The 22,612-nt window shown below is 40.7% G+C and overlaps 1 protein-coding gene across 2 annotated transcripts in view; it reads left to right on the forward strand.

The window, feature by feature from the left end:
- The window catches only part of opcml (opioid binding protein/cell adhesion molecule-like), a 288,170-nt gene that overhangs the window by 189,780 nt on the left and 75,778 nt on the right, over positions 1-22,612 (forward strand). For both annotated transcript variants that reach the window (XM_063895191.1, XM_063895190.1), the window contains one exon: positions 13,180-13,415. In XM_063895191.1, coding sequence (XP_063751261.1) covers positions 13,180-13,415 — 236 coding nt within the window. The remainder of the gene's footprint in view (positions 1-13,179; positions 13,416-22,612) is intronic.

Below are 22,612 nucleotides of genomic sequence, written 5' to 3' on the forward strand. Positions count from 1 at the left end.
GTTTCTTTAGCCTAGCATGTAGCCCCGACCGGCATCCCTGCTATTTAATCACATTTATTTTAAATGAGGCAGTTAACTGTTTCAAGAAATGCATTGTGGCGAGTGTGAATGCTGTAGCAGAAGGACCTCAAACCGGAGTCACAAATGAAACTGCGATTCATCCAAAAGGAACCATGGATATCTGTACAGAACTTTATGGCACTCCGTGAAGGAACTCGAGATATTTCACTGGATAAATGAAACATTTTATCTGCCAGTATTTTTCACGTTGATATGGAGGGTATTTACAAACTCATTAGTATTCACAACCAGGGCCCCATTTAAAGCAAACAACCTATAATATTAATTTGTTTACTAAAAAATTAATATGAATACCTAAAGATTTCCATAGAGAAAAAGTCAGTTTATCAGTAGTCCTTCAAAGCTGGACTCATTTCTTGACAGTCGACCCAGTAGTTAGTTCATCATTAATACTTCAGTCTAGAAAGTGGGGGTGTGGAACCCACAGACTTAGGTTGCCTTTCATGCAGCCATGTTGCCAGTGTAGCTAATATAAAAAAAAAAAGTCAACAACGAAGCAACACACTGAAATGATCATTCCACAATGAAGGCGTTGAGCTCTAAAGCGAGCATGGACAATTTCATTTCAAACACGACTTGAAGTGCACAATCACAACAGATACCAAGCACAAACCATTTTGGCATGAAGTGTAATTTAGCATAGTAGACTGATTGAGCAGAGCGTTACAGCTAGACTCCAAGTACTGGAGTTTACAAGTGCAGCCAACATAAAAGATGTCTGCTGTTGAGGTTTGAGACCTAATGCTGTCCTGTCATAGGTTTCTCAGTCGAGCGAGACCCTTTCCAAACTATTAACTGCATATCTTACAGGGAAGTATGTTATCAACAGTGCTACAACATGCACAGGTTACCTTTAGGATTATTAAAATCCAAAATACACTTTGGCCATGTAGCATACCTATCTGCTCTTTTTTTGCGATTGATTTCTCCTTATATCCCTGTTGAACAGTGCTTCTGTTGTCACTGAAGAAGAAATGTCAAGGTGTGACTCTGTATATATTTATTTTATCCACACAACCAAACAATCAACAAAATAGACCAAGAGATTGTTGGTTTAGGACACCATAAGTGCTTTTTCAAAAGCCCAGAGTACATAAACAAGGGAGGACTGCCGGTGAAAGGTTTGCTGTTGCCCCAATACAATAAAACTCTGGAAGCAATATTTATTTTTTGTTAGAATACTTAGCAACAGTAATGAAGACATTTGTGGGAATTTAACGATGCTTTATTACTTTAGTTTTTTCTGAGATTTTTTGGAGCTCCATTGTTTTTGGTTACTAGGAGTCATCACCTAACAGCAGCTGACTTGATAAAGAGATACACGAATGGGTCACTTTCCTCTTTAAAGGTCAAAGACACACACTGGAATGTAAGCGATTGGAATCCCAAGACTAGATAGTTTTCCATGGGGAAAAAAAAGTTTGCTAATGCTGCTTCTTTCTGCTGGACCTACTGACATGCTGCCCTTGAGCTGTTAACCTCTGGTAGCTCCACAAGAGTCATTCTGTAGCGAGCAGAGGACTGGACTTTTCAGCTCCTGGAGTGAATGTGTGCACCAATATGAATATGAAGCAGGACAGTGGTGAACACAGGACGGGCTCTAATAAAAGAAAGCCCTCTACTGGACTATAGTTGATACTCTTCTATAATCACATGTATGCACTTGCCTAGTGATGAATGCACTCTACAGTATTCCTGTGAGATTCACACACAAAATGAAGCTGTGAAGTGAAGGACTTTTCCGGCCAAACCATCCTCCAAGCAGACAAACAACTGATGGGGGCCACGCGTTCAACATGCCAATGCACAAACTGGGCTGAGGAGATGTCATTTTGCTTCTCTGTACACTGACAGGGCTTCTATATCACATCCAGCTGAGCTGTCATCATATGAGGCTTTTCTTATTCCACAGCGCTCAGCGGCAACCTGCAGCTACCAGAACAACAGCCCAACTGCTTTTGTCTCTCCCTCTCCAACAGAGGTGATGGGGGTCATTGGAAAAGTGTAAAGCTTTAAATGACGCTGTTACCACTGCTCCCCGCTGGAGTCTGCAACCTGCCTCTAGCAGGGCTGTCTGTGTGTGTTCCCACAGGGTGAGTCAAGCTCAATCCCAGGATAGACTGGCTTTGGGCATGGCACAGGGCTGCTCTTCTTCCAGCCGAGTGCACAACACAAAATAGTAAGGTCAACTGGGCTGTGTGGAACATGGCAAATTCTCTGAACTTGGCCATGGCGATGATCCAGGGTTGGGGCCAGGGAACCGCAGAATGTTAACCTGTTGTTCATGCAGGCTATCCTTTGCTAGGTAAAACGTTACGTCAATGGTTGAGAACCAAAGCCCAGTTGAACCAGCTCGGGTTTACAGGTTAACATATGGTACTTTTTGCCAACATTGCAATGATTCAGAATGCGGGGATCCAAAATGTGTATGCAATATCCTTTCTTTTTAGAAACCAGGAAGTGTTTAGTATTTTAAAAAACTTAACAACTGTGGTCACCATGAGTGATGTGTGATGAAAAACAACTTCAGTTTAAAGAACTCAGTGCCCACTGGCCGCAGGGTATTGTAATAAACTAAACCGCTTGCAAAATATAATCTCAGATTTACAAAATACCAAAGCTGCAGGAAACAGTGAAATGAGACAAACATAGCTAACCAGCTGACTGTGCATACAAACAGGGAGTAATGCGGTATAACCATACATTGAAGAGAACATATATGTGCTCAGTCATTATGTCCTGTGTTAAACTGTGTGGAAAATGTGAAAATGGCCCTATTTTTTCATAATATACGGAGCCAATTAACCTGACCGGTAGCATTTAACTTTATTACAGGAGAAACTGTGAATATCTCATGTGTATTCAATACTGTGCTAATTAAGTTGGTGAAAGGTGCATGTGAAGTACGATGAGATTGAGGCATGCACATGTGCAATTTTGTGTGATGGAAAATAAAACCAGGCATCAGGGTGCATATTTAAATTGTTGCCTCATAATATTTTTGGGATCCAAGGGGGAGGAAATGTCGGTGTGCAGGTTATCTGTGTTGGCTGGATTGCTGGTGCTGAGTGTCACATTCTGATACTCAGTTATGTGCTCGTACAGGGAATACCTTTGTGAGTCATGAAAGAGACCTCATGTCTCAACTGATGTGATATAAAGTATGAGGCGTGTGCCATCACTTTGTAAGTACAAGTCAATGCGGGGAATGAGTCCGATTAACCACTTCTCAAGGGTTTCCTCAACAGCAAGATTTGGGTTCATATTTAAATCCCTACATGACTTTGAGTTTGATGCTTGATCCTCTTCATTTTTTACACTTTTTACACGAAACAAATCCAGCAGCACTCCAGCAAGAACAAGTTATACACTGACACAATGTAGCCTGATATTCCTATTTGGTGGTGACTGGTGTCTCTTTGTTCGATGATGTTTAAGCTTGTTTTGGCACTGTTGGCTAGTTTTCCCCTCACACCAAGCATACCGGGCTCGGAGCAATTGGATCACCGGTGAAGGTAATGGTTTGCGCTGTATCTCCTCGAGCTCACCGTCTTTTCTTTCTTTTGACTACCACATAGGCTCTTCATCTGGGTTAACATTTTGTCCAGGACACAGTTCACAGTCTTTCAAATATTGATCCATTGCTGTTCGTCCTGTCACCGCAATCTCTCCCGCACATCACCTTACTCTGCTGTCTTTAGTTAACAAGGTCATGATTGCACTCCCTACTGCCCCCCACTGAGCGAGACAAAGCACTGCAGGCACAGACCTCAACAATGGCAAATTAAAGCAACTCAATTTTTATTTTTATAATTTCCCATAACACACCTGACGATCTCTCATGCCACCAGTGTGCTAGTGTGTGCGCACACTTCACATATCTACATAAAAAAGCATGCAATTGCAGAGGAATAATCCAGTGGTTGAAAACGCAGCTCGAGTCAATATTTGACAACAACTATTAAAAGACAATGTGAATAGTGTTTCTGATGGTGATGAACCAATAGAGAGTTGTTACCTAATGTGCAGCTTTGCTCAACTTTGTGGAGCTTTTGATTTTGTTTCAACTCTCAACCTTTCAACCTTAAGTTTACTGCTTTGGTGCCTTCGGCTGTTTTCAGCAGAATTGCTGTCAAAGCTCACCGTACAGCTCCTACTGAGCAGGACACTGCAGACACACACAGTTAGAAAGATACTGGGGAACATTGTGGAGCCGTTGCAGTTGAAGATCCCTCAGGAGCCAGTTCAGATATGACGCAGAGCTTTAGAAGCTGGAGGAAGTGGTGATGATAATGTTGCTCTGTAATTACTGGATATAATGATGGATAGAAAAGCAAACGTTTGCTAAAAAAACAAAGAATTAGTTCTTGCTTTTAGACATTATAATGCATTGATCTAAAAGGGGTTCTATCACTTTGAATGTTAACATATGGGCTGAAGCCTGCGAGCTAGTTCAGGCAGTCAACTCGAGCACCAATGATACATTCCCACATAACGCCCCTCGTCACTCTTGCAACCAACCAAACACATTCTCCTAAATCTGGCGCTCTATTTAAGCTGTCGGATCGGACTCCCTCTGCCTTGCTTATGCTACTGCTGCTTCCACGCTGTTAATGCGTTCACCTCGCTTCTGCTGCTGCTGCTGCGTTCACGTTGGCATGCTCGCCAAAGAGGAAAGTGACCGTGATATTTTATGTTAATATGTGGAGAGACGCCAAACTCAAACTATATACTGTTTCTTATCAACATATTAATGAAACACGTGTCAGACTGAAATATTACTTTACTAAATGTTACCTTACTCTTATTTATTTTTTAAGCACTTTATTTATAGAACTTTTTCAATTTACAGAACACAAAACAATACACCATCCCGCCCACCCACTCCCACAAGGCTACAAAATAAAATTAAAATAAATAAAGATGTGCACATGTTCTCACACCTGCACAGTCCTAGTTACATGGATGCACTCGTACTCACGCACATATAACCATACATGTGACTTCTACACACAAAAGCATACACACATATACACATGTACCCATATACAAGTGCATACTCGCAAGTACATGTGCATCTGATCCACCCAAAAGGAGAAAATAGATAAATAAATAAATACCTAGCATATGTAGGCTCCCATAAAGTACACTCCTGCACAGAAGACATGGTGGGGAAAATCTTATCTGTTACATAAATCCAGCTGGTCACTCTACATCTGCAAAGGCTGGCATGCTAAAGGGATGTCAGGTGAAAGATATGTTCTCAATAAACTCTATAAAGGGAGTCCAGGTTTGAATAAATCTGTCTTTGTTACTGTTACAGCTATATTTGAGTTTCTCTAGTGGAATCATAGAGAGCACCTCTTTAACCCAGTGTTTGAATGAGGGAGGGCTTACCGACTTCCACTGTATGAGAATTGATCCCCGCGCCATCAGGGTTAAAAACGCTACGGCATTCATCTGTAAGTTAGTAACATGTTTTTCTGGAAGTATTGTCCCAAAGATGGCGATTACTGGGTCAGGGTCTACATTAACACCACGTACATGTATATAAGATATAGCTTCAAAAATGTTGGTCCAGAAGCTGTTTAGAGACCTGCATGACCAAAACATGTGACCCACTGTAGCTGGATTGTGGCTGCATCTTGGACATTCAGGATTGACGTTAGGGTATATTCTGGCCAGAAAGCGGCAAATTAGATTCGAGTTCCATTGTGGCCCACATTGGCCCCGCTTTGTTTTTATGTAAAGAGATCCAGTAATTCAACTTGGAGATGTTAGCTGCCCAGTAATAAAACAGTAAGTTAGGCAGGCCCAGTCCCCCCGTGCTCTTGGGCATCTCTAGTGAAGTTCTCTTAATTCGCGGGCGGGAGGTGCCCCAAATAAAACTAGTGATGTGGCTATTCAGTTGTTTAAACCATGACCTGGTTAGCAGAATCGGGATCATCTGAAACAAATATAAGCACCGTGGTAGCACTGTCATCTTGATTGTGTTAACTCGGCCCGCTAGTGTGATAGGGAGAGCTGACCATTCAAGAAAGTCCTGTTTAGTACGTTCTAACAAAACTTTAAAGTTATGGTCAAATAGGTCCTTATATGACCGTGTAACGTTTATGCCCAAATAGGTGAAAGCTTGTTGTTCTAATTTGAATGGGAAGCCGCTATAATCTGTGGATTTAGCTAGTTGATTTATGGGGAAGAGCAAACTTTTGGTTAGGTTAAGACTATAACCTGATAGTTTTCCAAATTGCTGTAGTGTGTGTATAAGTTTGGGGATTGATTCCATTTGGTTTGATATATATAATAAGAGGTCATCTGCATACAACGACACTTTATGCACCGTTTCATTTCTGATGAAACCCGCAATACACTGTTGTATTCTCAAGGATGCAGCAAGCGGCTCAATGGCCAGATCAAATAAAAATGGTGAGAGGCAGCATCCCTGCCGTGTACCTCTATGTAGCCTAAAGTAACTGGATCTAATGGAGTTTGTACGTACTGAGGCCATGGGTGATGCATATAATATCCTAACCAACGAGGTAAAAATGGGGCCGAATCCAAATTTATCAAGCACAGTAAATAGATAATCCCACTCAACCCGGTCAAAGGCCTTCTCTGCATCGAGTGAGAGCACAACCTCTGCGGCTGAGTGGTTAGAATAGAGCACATTGAACAAACGCCTGGTATTATAAAACGACTGCCACCCTGGTATAAACCCTGTTTGATCCGGATCAATCATTTTTGGTATCACTGTTTGTAAACGACGCGATAGAGCTTTTGTAAGAATCTTGTAATCACAACACAGTAGGCTGATCGGACGGTATGAGCCACAGTCCAATGGGTCCTTGTCTTTCTTCAACAAAACTGATATAGTAGCCTGTGTCATGGTGGGTGGTAGTTTCTTGTCTGAAGTGATTTCTTGAAACAATAAACGTAAAAAAGGTGCCAGCTTGGAAACAAACGTCTTGTAAAATTCTACAGGAAATCCATCTGGACCAGGCGTTTTTCCATTTTGCATGGATTTTATTGCCTGTGTTATCTCCTCTGTCGTTATATGGGCATCAAGTAAATCCCTGTCCTCCGCAGTGATTTGTGGTAGGGGTAGGTCATCTAAGAAATCCTGAAGGGCCACCGCGTTTGCTGAAGCCTGTGATTTGTAAAGTTCGGTATAATATGCTTTAAAGCGATCATTAATAGCTTGTGGATGTGAAGAAGTCGAATCTGATGAGACACGAATTTCTGGGATTGCGTTTTGTATCATTGTTTGATTAAGTTGGTGACATAATAACTTCCCTGCCCTCTCACCATGTTCATAGTATTGTTGTCTTGTTTTTGACATCATCCGTTCAGTCTGTCTTATAGAGAGGCTGTCAAATTCTGTTTGTAGCAATAACCGTTCCTTAAAAAGTTCAGGTGTCGAGTTACGGGCCAGTTGATTGTCTATATTCAGTATTTGTTGGTTCAACTCCTTGAGGCGTTTATCGCGTTCTCTTTTCTTATGAGTTGCATATGAGATAATCTGACCCCTGAGATATGCCTAGGGCCTGGCGTACACATGCGTGGACATCACATTTTTGGTCATATGACCACAGTCGTTAATTCTGCTGAACTGTCGCCTCATGGTTACGTATGTGGGCACTTACACTGCCATCTGGTGGTGTCAGAAGAGTACAACACACTACGGTAAAAATTTTAAATGGCGGCAAACACAAGGGATAATTCAAGTGGCAGCTCCAAACACAAACCTCGACAACGTAAGAAGTCCTATCGGATTTCAAGGCTTTTTCTGATTTAGATATTTATCAAAGAATTGTACGTTTGTCATGACATGCAAATTTGACAAAAAAAGTGTGAAAATAACAATTTGGTATGCCGCTAAACATGATGTACACGTATGTGTACATAGGGACTTAGGTTGGTCAAAAATGCTAATATGTTAGCAAAAATGTGCACAAGTAAAATGAGGTTTACCACTTTTTTGGTGCCTGTATTTTGATGTCCTGCATCCGATACCCAACAATCAGGATGTACTGGTCCAAAGCCTTGAGAATCACTGCCATCACTGACAGATTCACGCGCGACAGATTCTTCAGACTGAGGGGATCAATAAAAGTGCTAATTGATGAGGATGTGCCAGAAGATCTGAGGAAGAGGGACAAATTCTGGAAGGTGAGGCCTTTTCTGGATCGGATTCTGCAAGGCTGCAAGTCTCAGAATCGACCTGAATGCATATCTATTGATGAGCAGATGATTCCTTTCACAGGAGCCTGTCCATGCAGACAATATCTGCCAATGAAGCCAAACCCAGTTGGCATCAAGAACTTCGTTTGTGCTACAGCAGATGGAATTGTGCTGGACTTTGATCTGTATCAAGGTACAGGTGCACTGCTTGAGCAGGTCGAAGAAGAGGTGGGCCTGGGGTTGGGAGGCTTAGTCTTGGCTCGTCTGTGTCAAACTCTGCATCGTGGCACGAAAGTGTATTGTGACCGGTTCTTCACAAGCATCCGAGGTGTGGAACAAATGATGAAGAAGGAGATGTACATTACTGGTACAATAATGAAGAACAGACTCGCTGGCGCGAAGGAGAAGCTACCCTCTGACAAAACCATGAAAAACACAGGAAGAGGTACCTCATCAGAACTTTCCACTGAAGACGGAAAGTTGTGTGTAGTGAAGTGGTATGACAACAAACCAGTATTGATGATGTCTGTTGTTCATGGCACAGAGCCTGAAGACACCTGCCAGCGCTGGGACAAGAAATTTAAACAATATGTGACTGTCTCACGACCAAGCATTGTCCGTGAGTACAACCTCAAGATGGGTGGAGTCGATTTGATCGATAGAATGATTAGCTACTATCGCATGAGCGCCCGTACTAAGAAGTGGACGATGCGGATGCTAATGCACTTCACAGATCTGGCTTTAGGTAACAGCTGGCTACTCTACCGCAAAGACCTCGCAATATGTGCTGCACCAAAGAAGAGCATCATGCAGTTCCTTGAGTTCCGTACGGAAATGGCTACGACCCTCTTGGCCCAGCATCACGGTCAAGGAAGCGATGCAGACCTCTCTGAACAGTCAGAGGAAGAAGACAACTCAAATCAAGGGAAGAAACGTCCTGTGACGGCAGTGCCCCATGTCTCGGTCCGCAGGAGGGCGAATGCCCATCTCCCAGAGATGATCAGTCTGAAGAACGCGGCGCGCTGCAGGGTAGCAGGCTGCACTGGAATAACCCGAGTGCGTTGTGTGACCTGCAAAGTGTTCTTGTGCTTGCAAGGCGATCGCAACTGTTACACAGCCTTTCACAAGACACACATACACTGCAGCACAACACACACACACACACACACTGCTGCAATGCAAAATTTCACATAAGCCATACTGTAACTGTGACTCTCCAAAGGGGGCAAAAATGTTTTGTTTTTTTTCATTTTGTTTTGTTTTTTCACAATGATGTTCAAAACACATACAATAGTTGCCTATGGGGTATTATTAGATGCAACAGTGACAATGCAAAATGCTTTGAATGTTTTATATTTTGTTACAGGCATATGATGTCTTCCTGCAACTGCAAAAATTCAGTGTTTTCATGTTGTTTTACTCTCAGATGTTCAAAACATGTTGCAAAACATGCAACATTATGTGTGTATAAGTTATTAATACATGCAAAAGCAGCCAGGAAAAAAGTGCTGTGTTCAAGGTGGAAATAAAAGAGTTTTCCACTCTATTACAAAAAGGTGACTTTAATGTGTTTTATGGAAATTCAGACCGAGTGTCCACATATGTGGACATCATTTTTCTCTAAAAGTACATCATGTCAAAAGATGATACTCAGTTTTTATACTTATCAGGTTCCAATAAGCCCAAATAGCAAAGAGAAATAAAAAATGCATATAAAAAAACAGCTCGGGTCTTAGGAGGTTTTAAGCGAATCCCATATGATGCCATATGACATTCCTTGGGTAGTGTTTGTCGGGAGAAAGAAGTCTATTTGGTCAGAGATAAACTTTTCAAATGATGGTTGTTTTAATAGCAGCGGGTCTAGTTGCCATGAGCGCTGGGGCACAGAACTGTTCGGAAATGACATGTCCAACTGGACAGGGCAGTAATCCGAAATTGTGATACTATGGTATCTGCTATCAGTTACAAAGGACAATGTTCTATAGTCAATAAGGAAAAAGTCGATTCTTGTATATGAAAGGTGAACTGGCGAAAAAAAAAAAAACTGTCTAGTGGAGGGGTTGGCGTGTCTCCAAGGATCATATCATTTATAAGATTGCATGAAGGATATAAGTAGTGCACCTGATTTGGACAAGTTGTTGTTTTGTCTAGGATTAGATTTGTCTAAGGCTGGCTGTAAAGTACAATTAAAATCTCCCCCTAATATCAACAAATGTGAATTAAGGTCTGGGAGTTTTTCCACGAGGCTGGAGAAAAACTGAGGGTTATCCCAGTTGGGGCCATAAAGATTGACAAGTGCTACCAAGTTACCATACAGCTTCCCTGTTACTATGATGAATCGACCCTTGTTATCTGGTGTAATATCAATTGGTGTGAAAGGAAGACCTTTCCTAATCAGTATTGCAGCCCCTCTAGATCTGTCACCATAATCTGAATGATATACCTGCCCAATCCAGTTTTTCTTCAATTTGTAATATTCGTCATTTTGAAGGTTCGTCTCTTGGAGGTACATGTCTGAACCTAATGATTTTAGGCGTGTGAAAACCCTATTACGCTTGATAGGATGCTGGATCCCTTTAATATTCCAACTAATGAGTCTTATTGAGCCTAGGCCCTGGGAGCTTATTGTTGCCATCTTGATATGTTATGCAGATGTATAGCTGTGTGACCAACCGGACTAGTTCAAGTGAAATGTATGTCCCCAGTGCAGTAACAGATTTTGAGAAAAATATACAAACATGTGAGTGTTTCTTATTAGACAAAAACATAAAATTACAAATAATAATAAAAAGGCCTTGAAACCCTAAGCTGACCTGTTCGAAACACCCAGGTCGCTCTAGCCTCTTCTAATTCTAGGCTAAGTCCCCACATGAGTATATTGGGTTTACACTAAACAGTCCACTAGGACCCCAGAACAAAGTGACAACAGTTGTAGCACTTAATAGTATTTAAAGTAAACAAACAGTTATAGTAGTAAGTAATTAAGATTGGTAAACAGAAAAGAAGAGTAAAGTAATTCAATAGAATGCATATGAGTGGTCTAGTAAAGGCAATTAAATGTTGAATAACTGGTAATAATATGGTAACAGTAAGATAATATTGCACCTAATAATATTGCATCCTAATATGAGTATACGCCCTCTCTCCCCCATACCCTCACACACGCGCGCACATCCACCCACTCGCATGCTTTCTTTATATATTAGGAACGAGTCTTGCAGAGAGGGGCTCTAATGTTTAGTTCAAACAGGCGCACGTTCACATGCACACAGGCACGCGCGAGTGTAAGGGCACAAAAGAAATAAAGGAAAGAAGAAAAGAGCGAAAGAGAGAAAAGAAAAAGATAAATTCTATAATAATTGGCGGCATAATTTTGATGACATGAGATATGATAGTAAAGCTGGTGGTAGAGCTATCAATTCAAGGTAAAGTTTAGCTTATCAGCTGACTGAGAACAAAGTAAAGTTCAAATAAATGTTTCTTAATAGCTACGGCTCCAGAGTACGTTTCTTGTCATACCAGTCATTCACTGTGGGAAGCCCCCCCGTGTGGAGATATTCTTCAAGATGTAAACCTGCGCTTCTTCTGGTGAGGAAAACATCCGCTCCTGGTTGTTGTGGGTGATACTAAGACGAGCCAGGTAGAGGATGCCATACTTAACTCCTTCAAGTCCTCGTAGTTGTTGCCTCACCGCGTTGAAACCTGCTCGAGCTTTGGCCACCCGTGTAGTGTAATCTGGTACAGAGATGGTCATCCCGTCCACCTTAGTCTGCTGCTTCGTCCTGGCCTGGCGAAGGATGTTAACGCAGTCATGGAAGTAATGTAGGCGAGCCACAATGACGCGCGGCTGGTCTCCCCGTCTTGGCGCTGGCTGCAGTGAGCGATGAGATCTATCCAGTAATGGGGCCTCATCGAGGTCAAATGCCTTCTGTGGAAGCGCTGAAACAGCGGTAGCAGAGCTGTTCTGGCTCTCCGGTACTCCAACAATCCTGATATTGTTCCTCCTTGATCTCGCTTCCAAGTCTTCACACTTGTTTTGTAATGATTCATTTTGCGCCTGGAGATGTTTAACCTCGCGCTGTAACGTGGTGATATCATCTGTGCACGCGGACAGGCTCTTCTCCATTTCCGTCGTAGTGTTCTTAAGCGAGGTTAGCTCTTTAGCAACTGAACTCTAGTAGGATTGTAGTTGTTTTTTTTTTTACCGTGTTTATGTCTCGCCGAAGCCCCGCCATCTCCCTCTCGAGCACCTCTCTGATCTCCAGCTTGATAATGTGTCCAATGTCTTCACGTAGCGACGCGAGTAACTCCCGCCTGAAGGTCTCGGTCGCCAGCACTGAGGTCATGTCGGCGGGGGTCGGGTTATCACTGCCGCTCGGGGATGTGTCGGCGGCCATAGGCCTCGATGCAGACGAAGCGGTGATACGGTTTTTTTGCGCTTTACCAGCCATGTCTTCTCACATAAATGTTTAGAAACGTGTAACTAAGTGTAAATAAATAATAAACAGCGATAATTTGGTCCAACTTGTGCTATTTTTACGTTTTTTGAGAAAAAGGTTCTGGAGAGTTCCGACACACGCCTACTCGACACATAGCCGGCTCACTAGCGCCCCACTCTTATTATTTTTAAATGATTAAACCTTGTTTATCCCTTATGACGGGTACAGTATTGATCTTGTAAGCTTTTCTTTAAGCAATATCTGCTTTCAGAGCAGCTAGCTGTTATTCAATCCCCAAAATAAATAAAAATCCACCCCCACTATTGACCTTCCATTTCAATATTCATAAATGTAAAAATGCCCCATTTGAATATACTGTTAGTGTTGTTTTTTTTGGGATGTTACAATAGGAGAGTCCTTCTGCTGGAAGCTGTAATCACTAATGTGTTTCTCTGTTCTCTCTCTTTCTCTCTACCAGATGCAACGTAGATAGCAAAGTATCTCGAGTGGCCTGGCTCAACCGCACCACCATTCTCTTCGCAGGAAGTGAGAAGTGGTCTCTGGACCCTCGCGTCATCCTGATGGAAAACACAGCAGTCACAGAGTACAGCATCATGATCCAAAATGTTGACATCCATGACGAGGGACCCTACGTCTGCTCCATCCTCACAAACAAGAAACCAAAATCCACAAAAGTGCATCTCATCGTTCAAGGTAAGGAGCTTAATCCTCCTCAGTCCTGTCAGAGTTAAGGAAACAGATCAGACACAGTGTTGTATGGGTGTTCTTATATGGATGCACACTTACAAGTGCAAGTACAAGTGGTTCTCGCCTGGATTTCACCAGTGAAAGTCCAATCAAACGAGAGTATCTCCCCTCCTATGTAAAGGATGGTGTTTTAGATGGAATTCAATGAGCATTAGACCTGGTGATGAAACCGGGATTCAATCTCGATTTAATTTCAGATTGCTGATAGAAATTGATTTAGGGCACAGAACGCTGTCCTGGCTCAGTTTCTTTGCGAAGTCCTACTAAATCAACTGTCAGCAGAGAAACTTTTGTTTTCTTTTATGATAAAATCAATTTACTTGACAATGAGTTTCCGCAAATAATAATAAGCACCAACGCCTGGAGTCTGCATTGAGGTTTATATCATGTAGCTGCACTAAACTGACATATAATTAAAAGTTAGATAAAGTAATGTAGAAGATACCTCATTTATTATCACAAAGAGAATGCACTACATCAACGAAAGACTTTCTTTGAGGAAATATTCAGCGTTCTCTTTTGACTAGCTCATTTTCTGAAAAATAATTGACACAATATCACAAAACAAAACTGTTCAACTCCATGGTATTCACTTTCATGCCATCATAATGAACACTGGGTATTTTTCATACTGTATAATTCATGATGATATCTCATTAACTCTTAATTGATGCAGAGAAGCATCGGGCCATGCTTTTAATCAAACAATAGACAAGCATATTCTCGCACAGACAAGGAGACAAACTCCAATTATACTTTCCCATGGATTTTTATCTGTCCTTTTTCCCGACCTTGAATGACTCAATCATCTGGATACTGTAAGCTCACACTTCAAACTTAAAGCAGAAACAATATCCACAGAATGAGCAAAGCTGGGCTTTGATACACCAACAAAACAGTGGTGGAAACACTTTGAATCGTTACACTAAAGAGGGAGGCACCTGCTCCAACAATCAGCGAGCTTTTGAGAGCTCAAGTGTGTTTACCAGCCCAGGAAACCTTTTTAATTCCAGCAGTTTATTACACTCAAATATTGGAGAAAGCTGCTCAGAAAAGTTTCCGCAGCAAGACTGTCCGTAGTTATATTTGATAGAAAACCATTTCAATACAAATACATACATCAGCTATTAATTATCGTCATTATAATATATATATATATATATATATATATATATATATATATATATATAATTGTATAGCAGTTTTATTATATTGACTGTAAAATCTATTCCTTAGCTTTGTCAAGATTTAAATCCCGTCAAAATACCTTGATGCTTCCATTCAAAGAGATATGAGTGGCCCTTTTCAATGCAAGTCACTGATTCATCTTTAAAATCCTCTTTTCACTTTTGTTTCCTTAGCTTAATGTCTTTTGTGCTGATTTATGTATGTCCTCTGTATTTGAGTGTAATGCATGTTGATATTTGCCATGGCACTAGTGGTGCAGACTTTCATATATTCAGGCTGTTCAGCTGTTTGGATAAAGAGGCAGATAGACAATAATTTCTCCCATGAGGGCACTGGCCATATAGTGGTGTAATGCTGCTCTGACCTGATGGCACTGATTCATTTACTCGTAATTAAAGCAGTGTTAACATGCAGTTGCTGCCTTTTCTCAGGTATGTGTTGTGAGAAAGTTCTGCAGGGAAGGGCACACAGGTCTCACCCTGAAGTTACAAATGAATGAATACAGTACACTGCCACCTTTATGGCAAAGGCAGATCAGGAATTCTGTGGGGAATGCTAGTGGTTCTCCAGTCCCCACAGGCGCTCCACTCTAGTACCTCAGGAAGGGAGATTGGTGTTGAACCTGTACAAACAGAAAGACTCTGGAGGCTAACATCAATCAGCCAAGTGACCTTGTCAGCGAATCCCCTCAGGAATATAGGGCATCTGCTTCCATGGCGACTGCACAAAGAGTGGACCCACTGCAGTTACGCCACACTACAAGGAAGAATAATTCCTGCGAGTGCTTTGTAATACATAGAGTGTGTATTCTGAGGACTAGAAGAGAGTAGCAGCACAGAAGCCGCCAAGGACTCTGAATGGGCATCGAGTGGTAGTTACACTGTGATCCCAACTTGAAGGACTCCACTTCTGTTTATTTATATAGTTGTTTCTATTGACTTCCCTCAAACACCATGGCAACAGCTGAAATATTAAGGAGATGGACTTTCTCTTTCTTTGCAGTTTTTGAGCTAAAATACTGGTTTTCTAACTTTTAGCAGGTGAAAAAGAAAAAAATATTCCACTTGAAAAAATAAAAAGCTGAATTGATAGGCAATACAATTCATCTTAACAAAAGTCAGTACTTTCAGAGGTCTTTTCTTTTTTTCTTGCTCTGCGGGTAAGGCCTGTAGCTTACGGTGGCTAATTCACTATGTCATTATCCTGTCATTACCACATGTGGCTACTGTAATGATTACACAGTAGTATATTACATGTAGTCAATTGTTTGTTTTCATATCCTTATTTTGCATTGTTTTAAAAACTGACTCTTGAATACGGTAAAATGACATGACACACTGACCCTCTCATGTGCGAAACATACCGTATTTTCCGGACTATAGGGCGCACTGGATTATAAGGCGCACTGTCAATGAATGGTCTATTTTCGAAATGTTTTCATATATAAGGCGCACCGGACTATAAGGCGCATTAAGCAAAAATGTTTTTACCTCCAGCGTTGTTATGCTCTATACCGTAGTGAAGAGCAGCTGGGTATGTGACACTCTCTGAGGAAAGAGGAGGGGGAAACAGCGGAGCTGGAGTAATCCTTTTTTATTGTCTTCGCCGACAACGCAGCCAACCTGGCAACAACTTCACTTTCCCAAAACTACTTCTTCCGCACACACACGCCCACCCAGCATGTCGCTCTCCTACACACTCCTTTTCTACATGCCGTAAAACGGATACATATTGTATAACAGAAACAAAACAGTCAGATAAGTCAGTAATAAGTTCAGTTATAACACGTAAAATACGTATCATTGATTCATTAATGTTGAATTCTCTCCCAGCTGCTCTATTCCCATGTTCTACTGCGTGACTGATAGCCTCGAGTTTGAAGTCCGCGTCGTAAGCGTGTCTCTTGACCGGTGCCATTTGGTGCAACTCCGCGACGCTCCTGACTACAGTAGCCGTAATGCTGCAAGCGGTGCGGCTTTGTAGTTTACCAAAGTCGTACTAAAACATTTTGACAGAGCGCCGTGAGAGCTGTGTACCACACAAAATCACTTCGAGGTCAGTAAGCACAACCAGAATTACCGTAATCTATATATAAGGCGCACTGGATTATAAAACGCGCTGTTGTTTTTTGAGAAAATGTAAGGCTTTTAAGTGCGCCTTATAGTCCGGAAAATACGGTATATATCTTGGTGAAGTCCTGTGTTTGAGAAGCCATCTGTCCTAAATAGCTTTGTGTCTCTTCATAATGACCTCACTTCCTCTTTTGCTCCCTTCATTATTACTTCTGAACTATCTTAAAAACATTTGCTCAGTGAGAACAGCTTGATTTTTTTGACAGACATTAAAGCCTTAACCTATACTGTTCTGTGAATAATAGCAATTGAATAAAACTGATACTTTAACAATGATAGGTAGAAATAACTTGAAATCCATCTAGATGTCAACAGCAACTGGCTATCAAGCAAAATCATTTTTGGATGTTGTTATATTTTCACTCCCTGTCAGCAGGCCTGTAACCTATCTCCCTCGCTTTTTAGCTCATCGCACTCACTGTTGGCCCAGACAGTCTGATCTGATCTGACCCGTTCAGTATACAAACGTAACATTTTTCATGATCAGAAACAGAGCAGGCCATTAGAAAAGGACCAATAATGTTGCCTTCAGTTTTTCTGTATGAAACCAGTTAAGAATGCATTTTCCAGGGGAGATGCTGGACTAGCTCAGTGCCTTGCAATCTTGTGTTCCATCAGAATCAGGCTGTTCCTGTGTCTGATATCTCAGTCTCATCACATGCAGGTCAGGTAGAGTTGAGTTGTTTAGTTCCTCATTAAATATTACGCATCGTCTTGTGATGCAGATGCAACCTGTAAAAAAAGCTTTCACATCATTATTAAAGACAATAAAAGATTCATGAATGTTTTGATGACCTTTTAAACATGTGCTCAGAGCATGTGAGAGTCATTATATGGATTACTGTCAAATGAAAAGTTTTGTTGAAAGTTTTGAAAGTTCAGCAGCAGTTCTGTAATCCTCAGTGTGCAAAGCTGAACCTCTGAGTAACTGAAATGATTTTCCTTCTTAGAGAAGTCGTTCTGTAATCTGCTGTCGACTGGATCATTCCATGTCATGCACACTGTATTTTGCACAGCTATTTAAAACATATCCAGACATTTAGAGAAATGCGCTGAATTGTCTCACTACTCCGATCAGTATTCCACTTCATGTTACACAGTTGTAAATATGGAAAGAAGTGCAGGTGCACTTGGATATCCCTGGACCTTGATAGCTGAGGAAATATAACCTTCCACAGGAATCCAGACTTGGCAATAGTAACAAATGCTAAAGTGCATGGAGAAGTCTTCACTCAGCGTGCAGTATTCACTGAGCTCAGTTCATTGTCATGTTGCATTTCATTTGGAGACCGGGAAATAATGTTAGCAACTATGTTTTTGTCTGTTTGTGGTATTACAGCAGAATATTAATTCATATTTGTGTCCTTTGTTGGTTAAGCAGAGCCGCTGCCAACACAAGGAAAATGAAACCTGCCGTGTCGGTGTGATTTGTAGGAGTTGATGAGATTCGTATGAATAATAACCAGAGGTGAATTTATCATAATTACAAAATGAAGAATTGAATAACTATGAGAAGTAATGATACAACTATACAATTGTCGAATTATTAAGCCTTAGGTGCAACATCTTTATTTTAAGTCCCCTTACACTTAAGAAAACCCCCCACAGTTTAGCTGCTCCATCCCTGATGCCAATCTTCAGCTTGCTCCTTCAGTCAATATCAATCAGTGCAGACAGGTACATGGGTTTGTAGCTATTGCTCACAGACTGGGGTATTGTTTGTGGCATGTGATTCCCCTACCCTGTTATCCAAAATGAACTGCAATGTCAGTATATGTTTTTGTCAAATAAATGTATACAATTTTAGAATGTTAATTTCTGTAATATAGCAGACAGATGCTTGAGAAGGGGCAGAGTAATTATAACTTTTTATTAAATTATTCCTCTTCAAACTCAACTTGCAGTCCTGCTTTAATAACCATGTGTTTCCAAAGAGTTGTTGCATTGAATCCCCCTGAGAGTACAGGCAGTGTCCACATGTAGCGTCCTGAGTGCACACATTGTACAGGGAAAACTAAAGCAAAACCTGCAACAACTGCTACTCTGTTCTGATGTCTGTTACCGGTCTGAGGATTGGGATCTGAGGACGGCTGAGAACAATGACAAGAGGTCACACACAGAAGCGAATGTTCTGCTTTTTCACAATCTTCAAATATATGTCTATCTCTCAAAACAAAATTCATGTATGTACATTTGCTCAAACAATTGCCCAAATGCCATATAGGACACATCAGTTCAACTAAAATAATAACATCTAAATAGAAATAAATCAACTTGTGTGTAATATTCCTTATACAGCTACACACAACAACAAGAGCACAGATGTTCCTCATAGCTTACCAAACACCTACAATTAGAATTAGCAAGGTGCTTAGTCTACCACAATAGCACTCTACATGAATACAACGCCACTAGCAAGGCTATGCTACTTCTGTAATTAACTCTCCTTTAACATTGAATAAACTCTTCTACTCTTCTACAAACATTTATCTGAAGCACAAACATTCAATTGCAACCAAAGGTATTATATCATTGCATCATGACAGCGTTTGCTAAACAGCTACAATATAGTAGAATACCAAGCTAATGGCTAACTCGTGCTAGCAACACAAGCTAGGCTACACGCTAGCATCCTAATCAGAGTTGGTCATTCTTGTATAACACCACTCGATGGATTTAATCGCTCATTAAACATGTCCAGTTTTCCCAAACTGTCTCTGAATTGATGCGTTTACATTTTCTAACTTCTATCTGACTATTTATGCTTTTTTTAAAAAAAACTGTTTACCCACCTGCTTACAAAGACAAGAAGTCAAAACATATTAGCATATTGAATGTTCTGGCAATCCCTTGACTTCTTCACACTTTACCCCAACCAGAACACAACAGCGCACACACTAAATATCAGTAAATAGGATTAATTCAGTTCAAGTGTAATGAGGCTTGGGAAAATGAAATTGTAAATAAATGAAAATAACCAAAAGATAAATAGTAGGGGATTCGGTTTTTAACTTGCTTATGCATTACATGTCTCATATTGTACTATTCTCGCTACCGATCTTGGGTATCAACACAACACATAAACATACAGTGCTGCACCCGTATAATGCAAAATTCCAAATCCAGTGTCAGTATCAAGTGTCTGCGCTTTGGACTTGAGTACTTGCAATATGCAGTTCGGGCCACTAGTGTGGGGAGGGTTACTTTAAAAAGATATTCTATTATAATTAATAGTTACTCCATCTGAATCAAAATCAAGAGTCAAAATATAAAGGTAATCTAATCTGATTACTTTCCGTTACTTTGGATTATATAAATATAAGATGCAATGCAAATAATTAAAATAGAAAATAAATATAAATGAAATGATTTTTACTGAAATACAAGACAACAGAACAATGTTACCTTAGAAAAGAAGGAACCACTATAATTTGGGATCACAAATTATTTTATTTATAGGAAAACCTGCCTTTCCCCCTTTTCACGCTGTGGGACTAATAAAGGATTTCTGTTTCAGATTATTTCATTAAGTGTGTTCGGGCCACCATGAAACATATAAGAGGAAGGTGTTTCTTTAATTGATCCCACAGGGGAAATTCAGTTATTTAATTCACAAATACACATATGCATTGAAGGTATGGACAAACATGTACATTTATAGAGGTGCCAGAGCGAAGAGGCTGCCATGCTGTCCAGCGCCAGGGAACAGTTAGGGGTTTGATGCCTTTCTCAAGGGCACCACGGCAGTCCCCAGTAGTTGAACTGACACCTCTCCAGCTACCAGTCCACACATATTGATTTGGTCTGATCGGGACTTGGTCCTGCCACACAACACTTAAAGGTCACATATTATACTGTATTTCAAAAATATATTCCATGTCTCAGATATATACAGAACATGTCTCTGAAGTTTTTGGCTCAAAATACCAAACAGATCAGGCATTGTAGCACGCCATAACCCCTCTGTTTCAGCCCTGTTCCTAAAGTGCTGATTCTGTGTCTGTAGCTTTAAATGCTAATGAGCTGCTGCTGGCCACGCCCCTTTGAGGTGTTTCTGCCTCTGTTTCTGGCTCTATCCTGATTATGTAATCATGCCACAACAGTTGAATGAAATGTTTAAGTTTCTGGATAGATGCTTGAAAAACAAGGCTGCTGCTGGACGATGTTTCATTCTTCTACATAGTTCACATTAGTTGTTATTCAGAAGTTGCCTAGAGTGCTTAAACCATTTTAAAAAAGAATAAAACTAACCCTTATGTTAGTGTGTGGCTTCCTCTGCAAGTTAAGATGCAGTCGGTAGAGAATGGAGACTGTGTCAGTATGTCTAGCCTTATCAACAGGCTGACACACATTGCCAACATGAGTCCAGAGCATTGGTAGCAACACACATCTGCTCCGGTGGAAAACCCTTTGAGTCATATGTCCATTTCAGGGCATGCATTTAAAAGTAACTACAATACGATATCTCCTGAGCAGAACGCTTCGGCACCATGATGTTTCAGAAGGCAAGAGTAATTCAATTCAATAATAAAATACCCTAAATGAACCACAGGATTATCCTCTTCCATGTTGTCAAGTGTAATGATGTGGCTCTGTGTTTTTCTGATTAGGGCCTTAGCTCTGCCATAAAGAGAACAAAAAAAAGAAGAGCATCGGTCCTTTCAATTCAATGCACACTGGTCTAATAGCTTTCAGGGCTCATTATTGAGTAGAGAGAGGCTCCCCTCTTTCTCACAAAATGCAAGGCATTTGAAATATTCCACAACATTAGGATAACTCAAATTGGAGAGTAAGTGCTTCAAGCTTTGCTTGTGTAACACATTTTAAAGTGTTTAGATTGTACTTTCACCTACAGAGCTCAATGAACATGTGCCCCGGGAGTACTATGTTTGTACAATGGCCATGTTCTCATGATGAGCCCTTGCAGAGATTAGAGGTAAGACCAGCTTAATTTGGTTTCATTTAAACATTAATGTATTATCTTATATCCAACAGTACTGCATGTTCACTGTGACCAACCCAAAATATCCCAGCAGGACAAACAATGATCTAGTTTAAATGTCAACTCTTCTTCTTTCTGTTGCTGGTATGAGACTGCAGTTTTCCTTTACAGAATATTATTACAGGGCTTATAGATGTTATGACACTGATTATCTTCCTTAGCATGTACCCAACATATTTTCACATTTGTTTTATAATAACCAAATTATATTATTTCTAGAGAAATCCTGTAAGATGACATTTACTCTGCAGCCTGGTTAACAGTCATCATCCGCGAAATTGAGAACAGAATAAAGGAATAGTGGTTTATTCCAGTGATTCACATCCATTGGCCGTTATATCCATCTAGTGTAAAGCGGTTATTGTTCCGGCTGTGCTGACTGGTCCTCGCAGATACAGCACTGCTGCAGGCTGCTACACTGTGAAGAATAAAGAATACAGAACCCATTTTCCTACTGACCAGTGCCCCTGTACCACAGAGCTTCGACCCCCCTGTGGCCCCACTCCAAAATAATAATTCTATGATAATGCAATTCATCTAAAATACTAAGTTACTGTGCTGTAACCTGGGCCAAAGTTAACATGGTTTTTTTGTTTATGTTCAGTAATATCATTTAATTAATTGAAACCAAGTTACTGAAACAAATGTTGTGAATAAAATAAAAACAGAATTTGGCAGCATAAGTAATGTATTTATTACCCCAAACGTCTTTTAATGTTCTGTATCTTGGGCCAAAGTAACTAAAAAAATAAATAATTATTTGAAAAAACTCTGTTACTAAATCAAAAACCAACAATGGTGTTTTATGTTTGTTTTTTAAA

The sequence above is a fragment of the Eleginops maclovinus genome, chromosome 11 (assembly GCF_036324505.1).
Source record: "Eleginops maclovinus isolate JMC-PN-2008 ecotype Puerto Natales chromosome 11, JC_Emac_rtc_rv5, whole genome shotgun sequence".
NCBI classification, from domain to species: domain Eukaryota; kingdom Metazoa; phylum Chordata; class Actinopteri; order Perciformes; family Eleginopidae; genus Eleginops; species Eleginops maclovinus.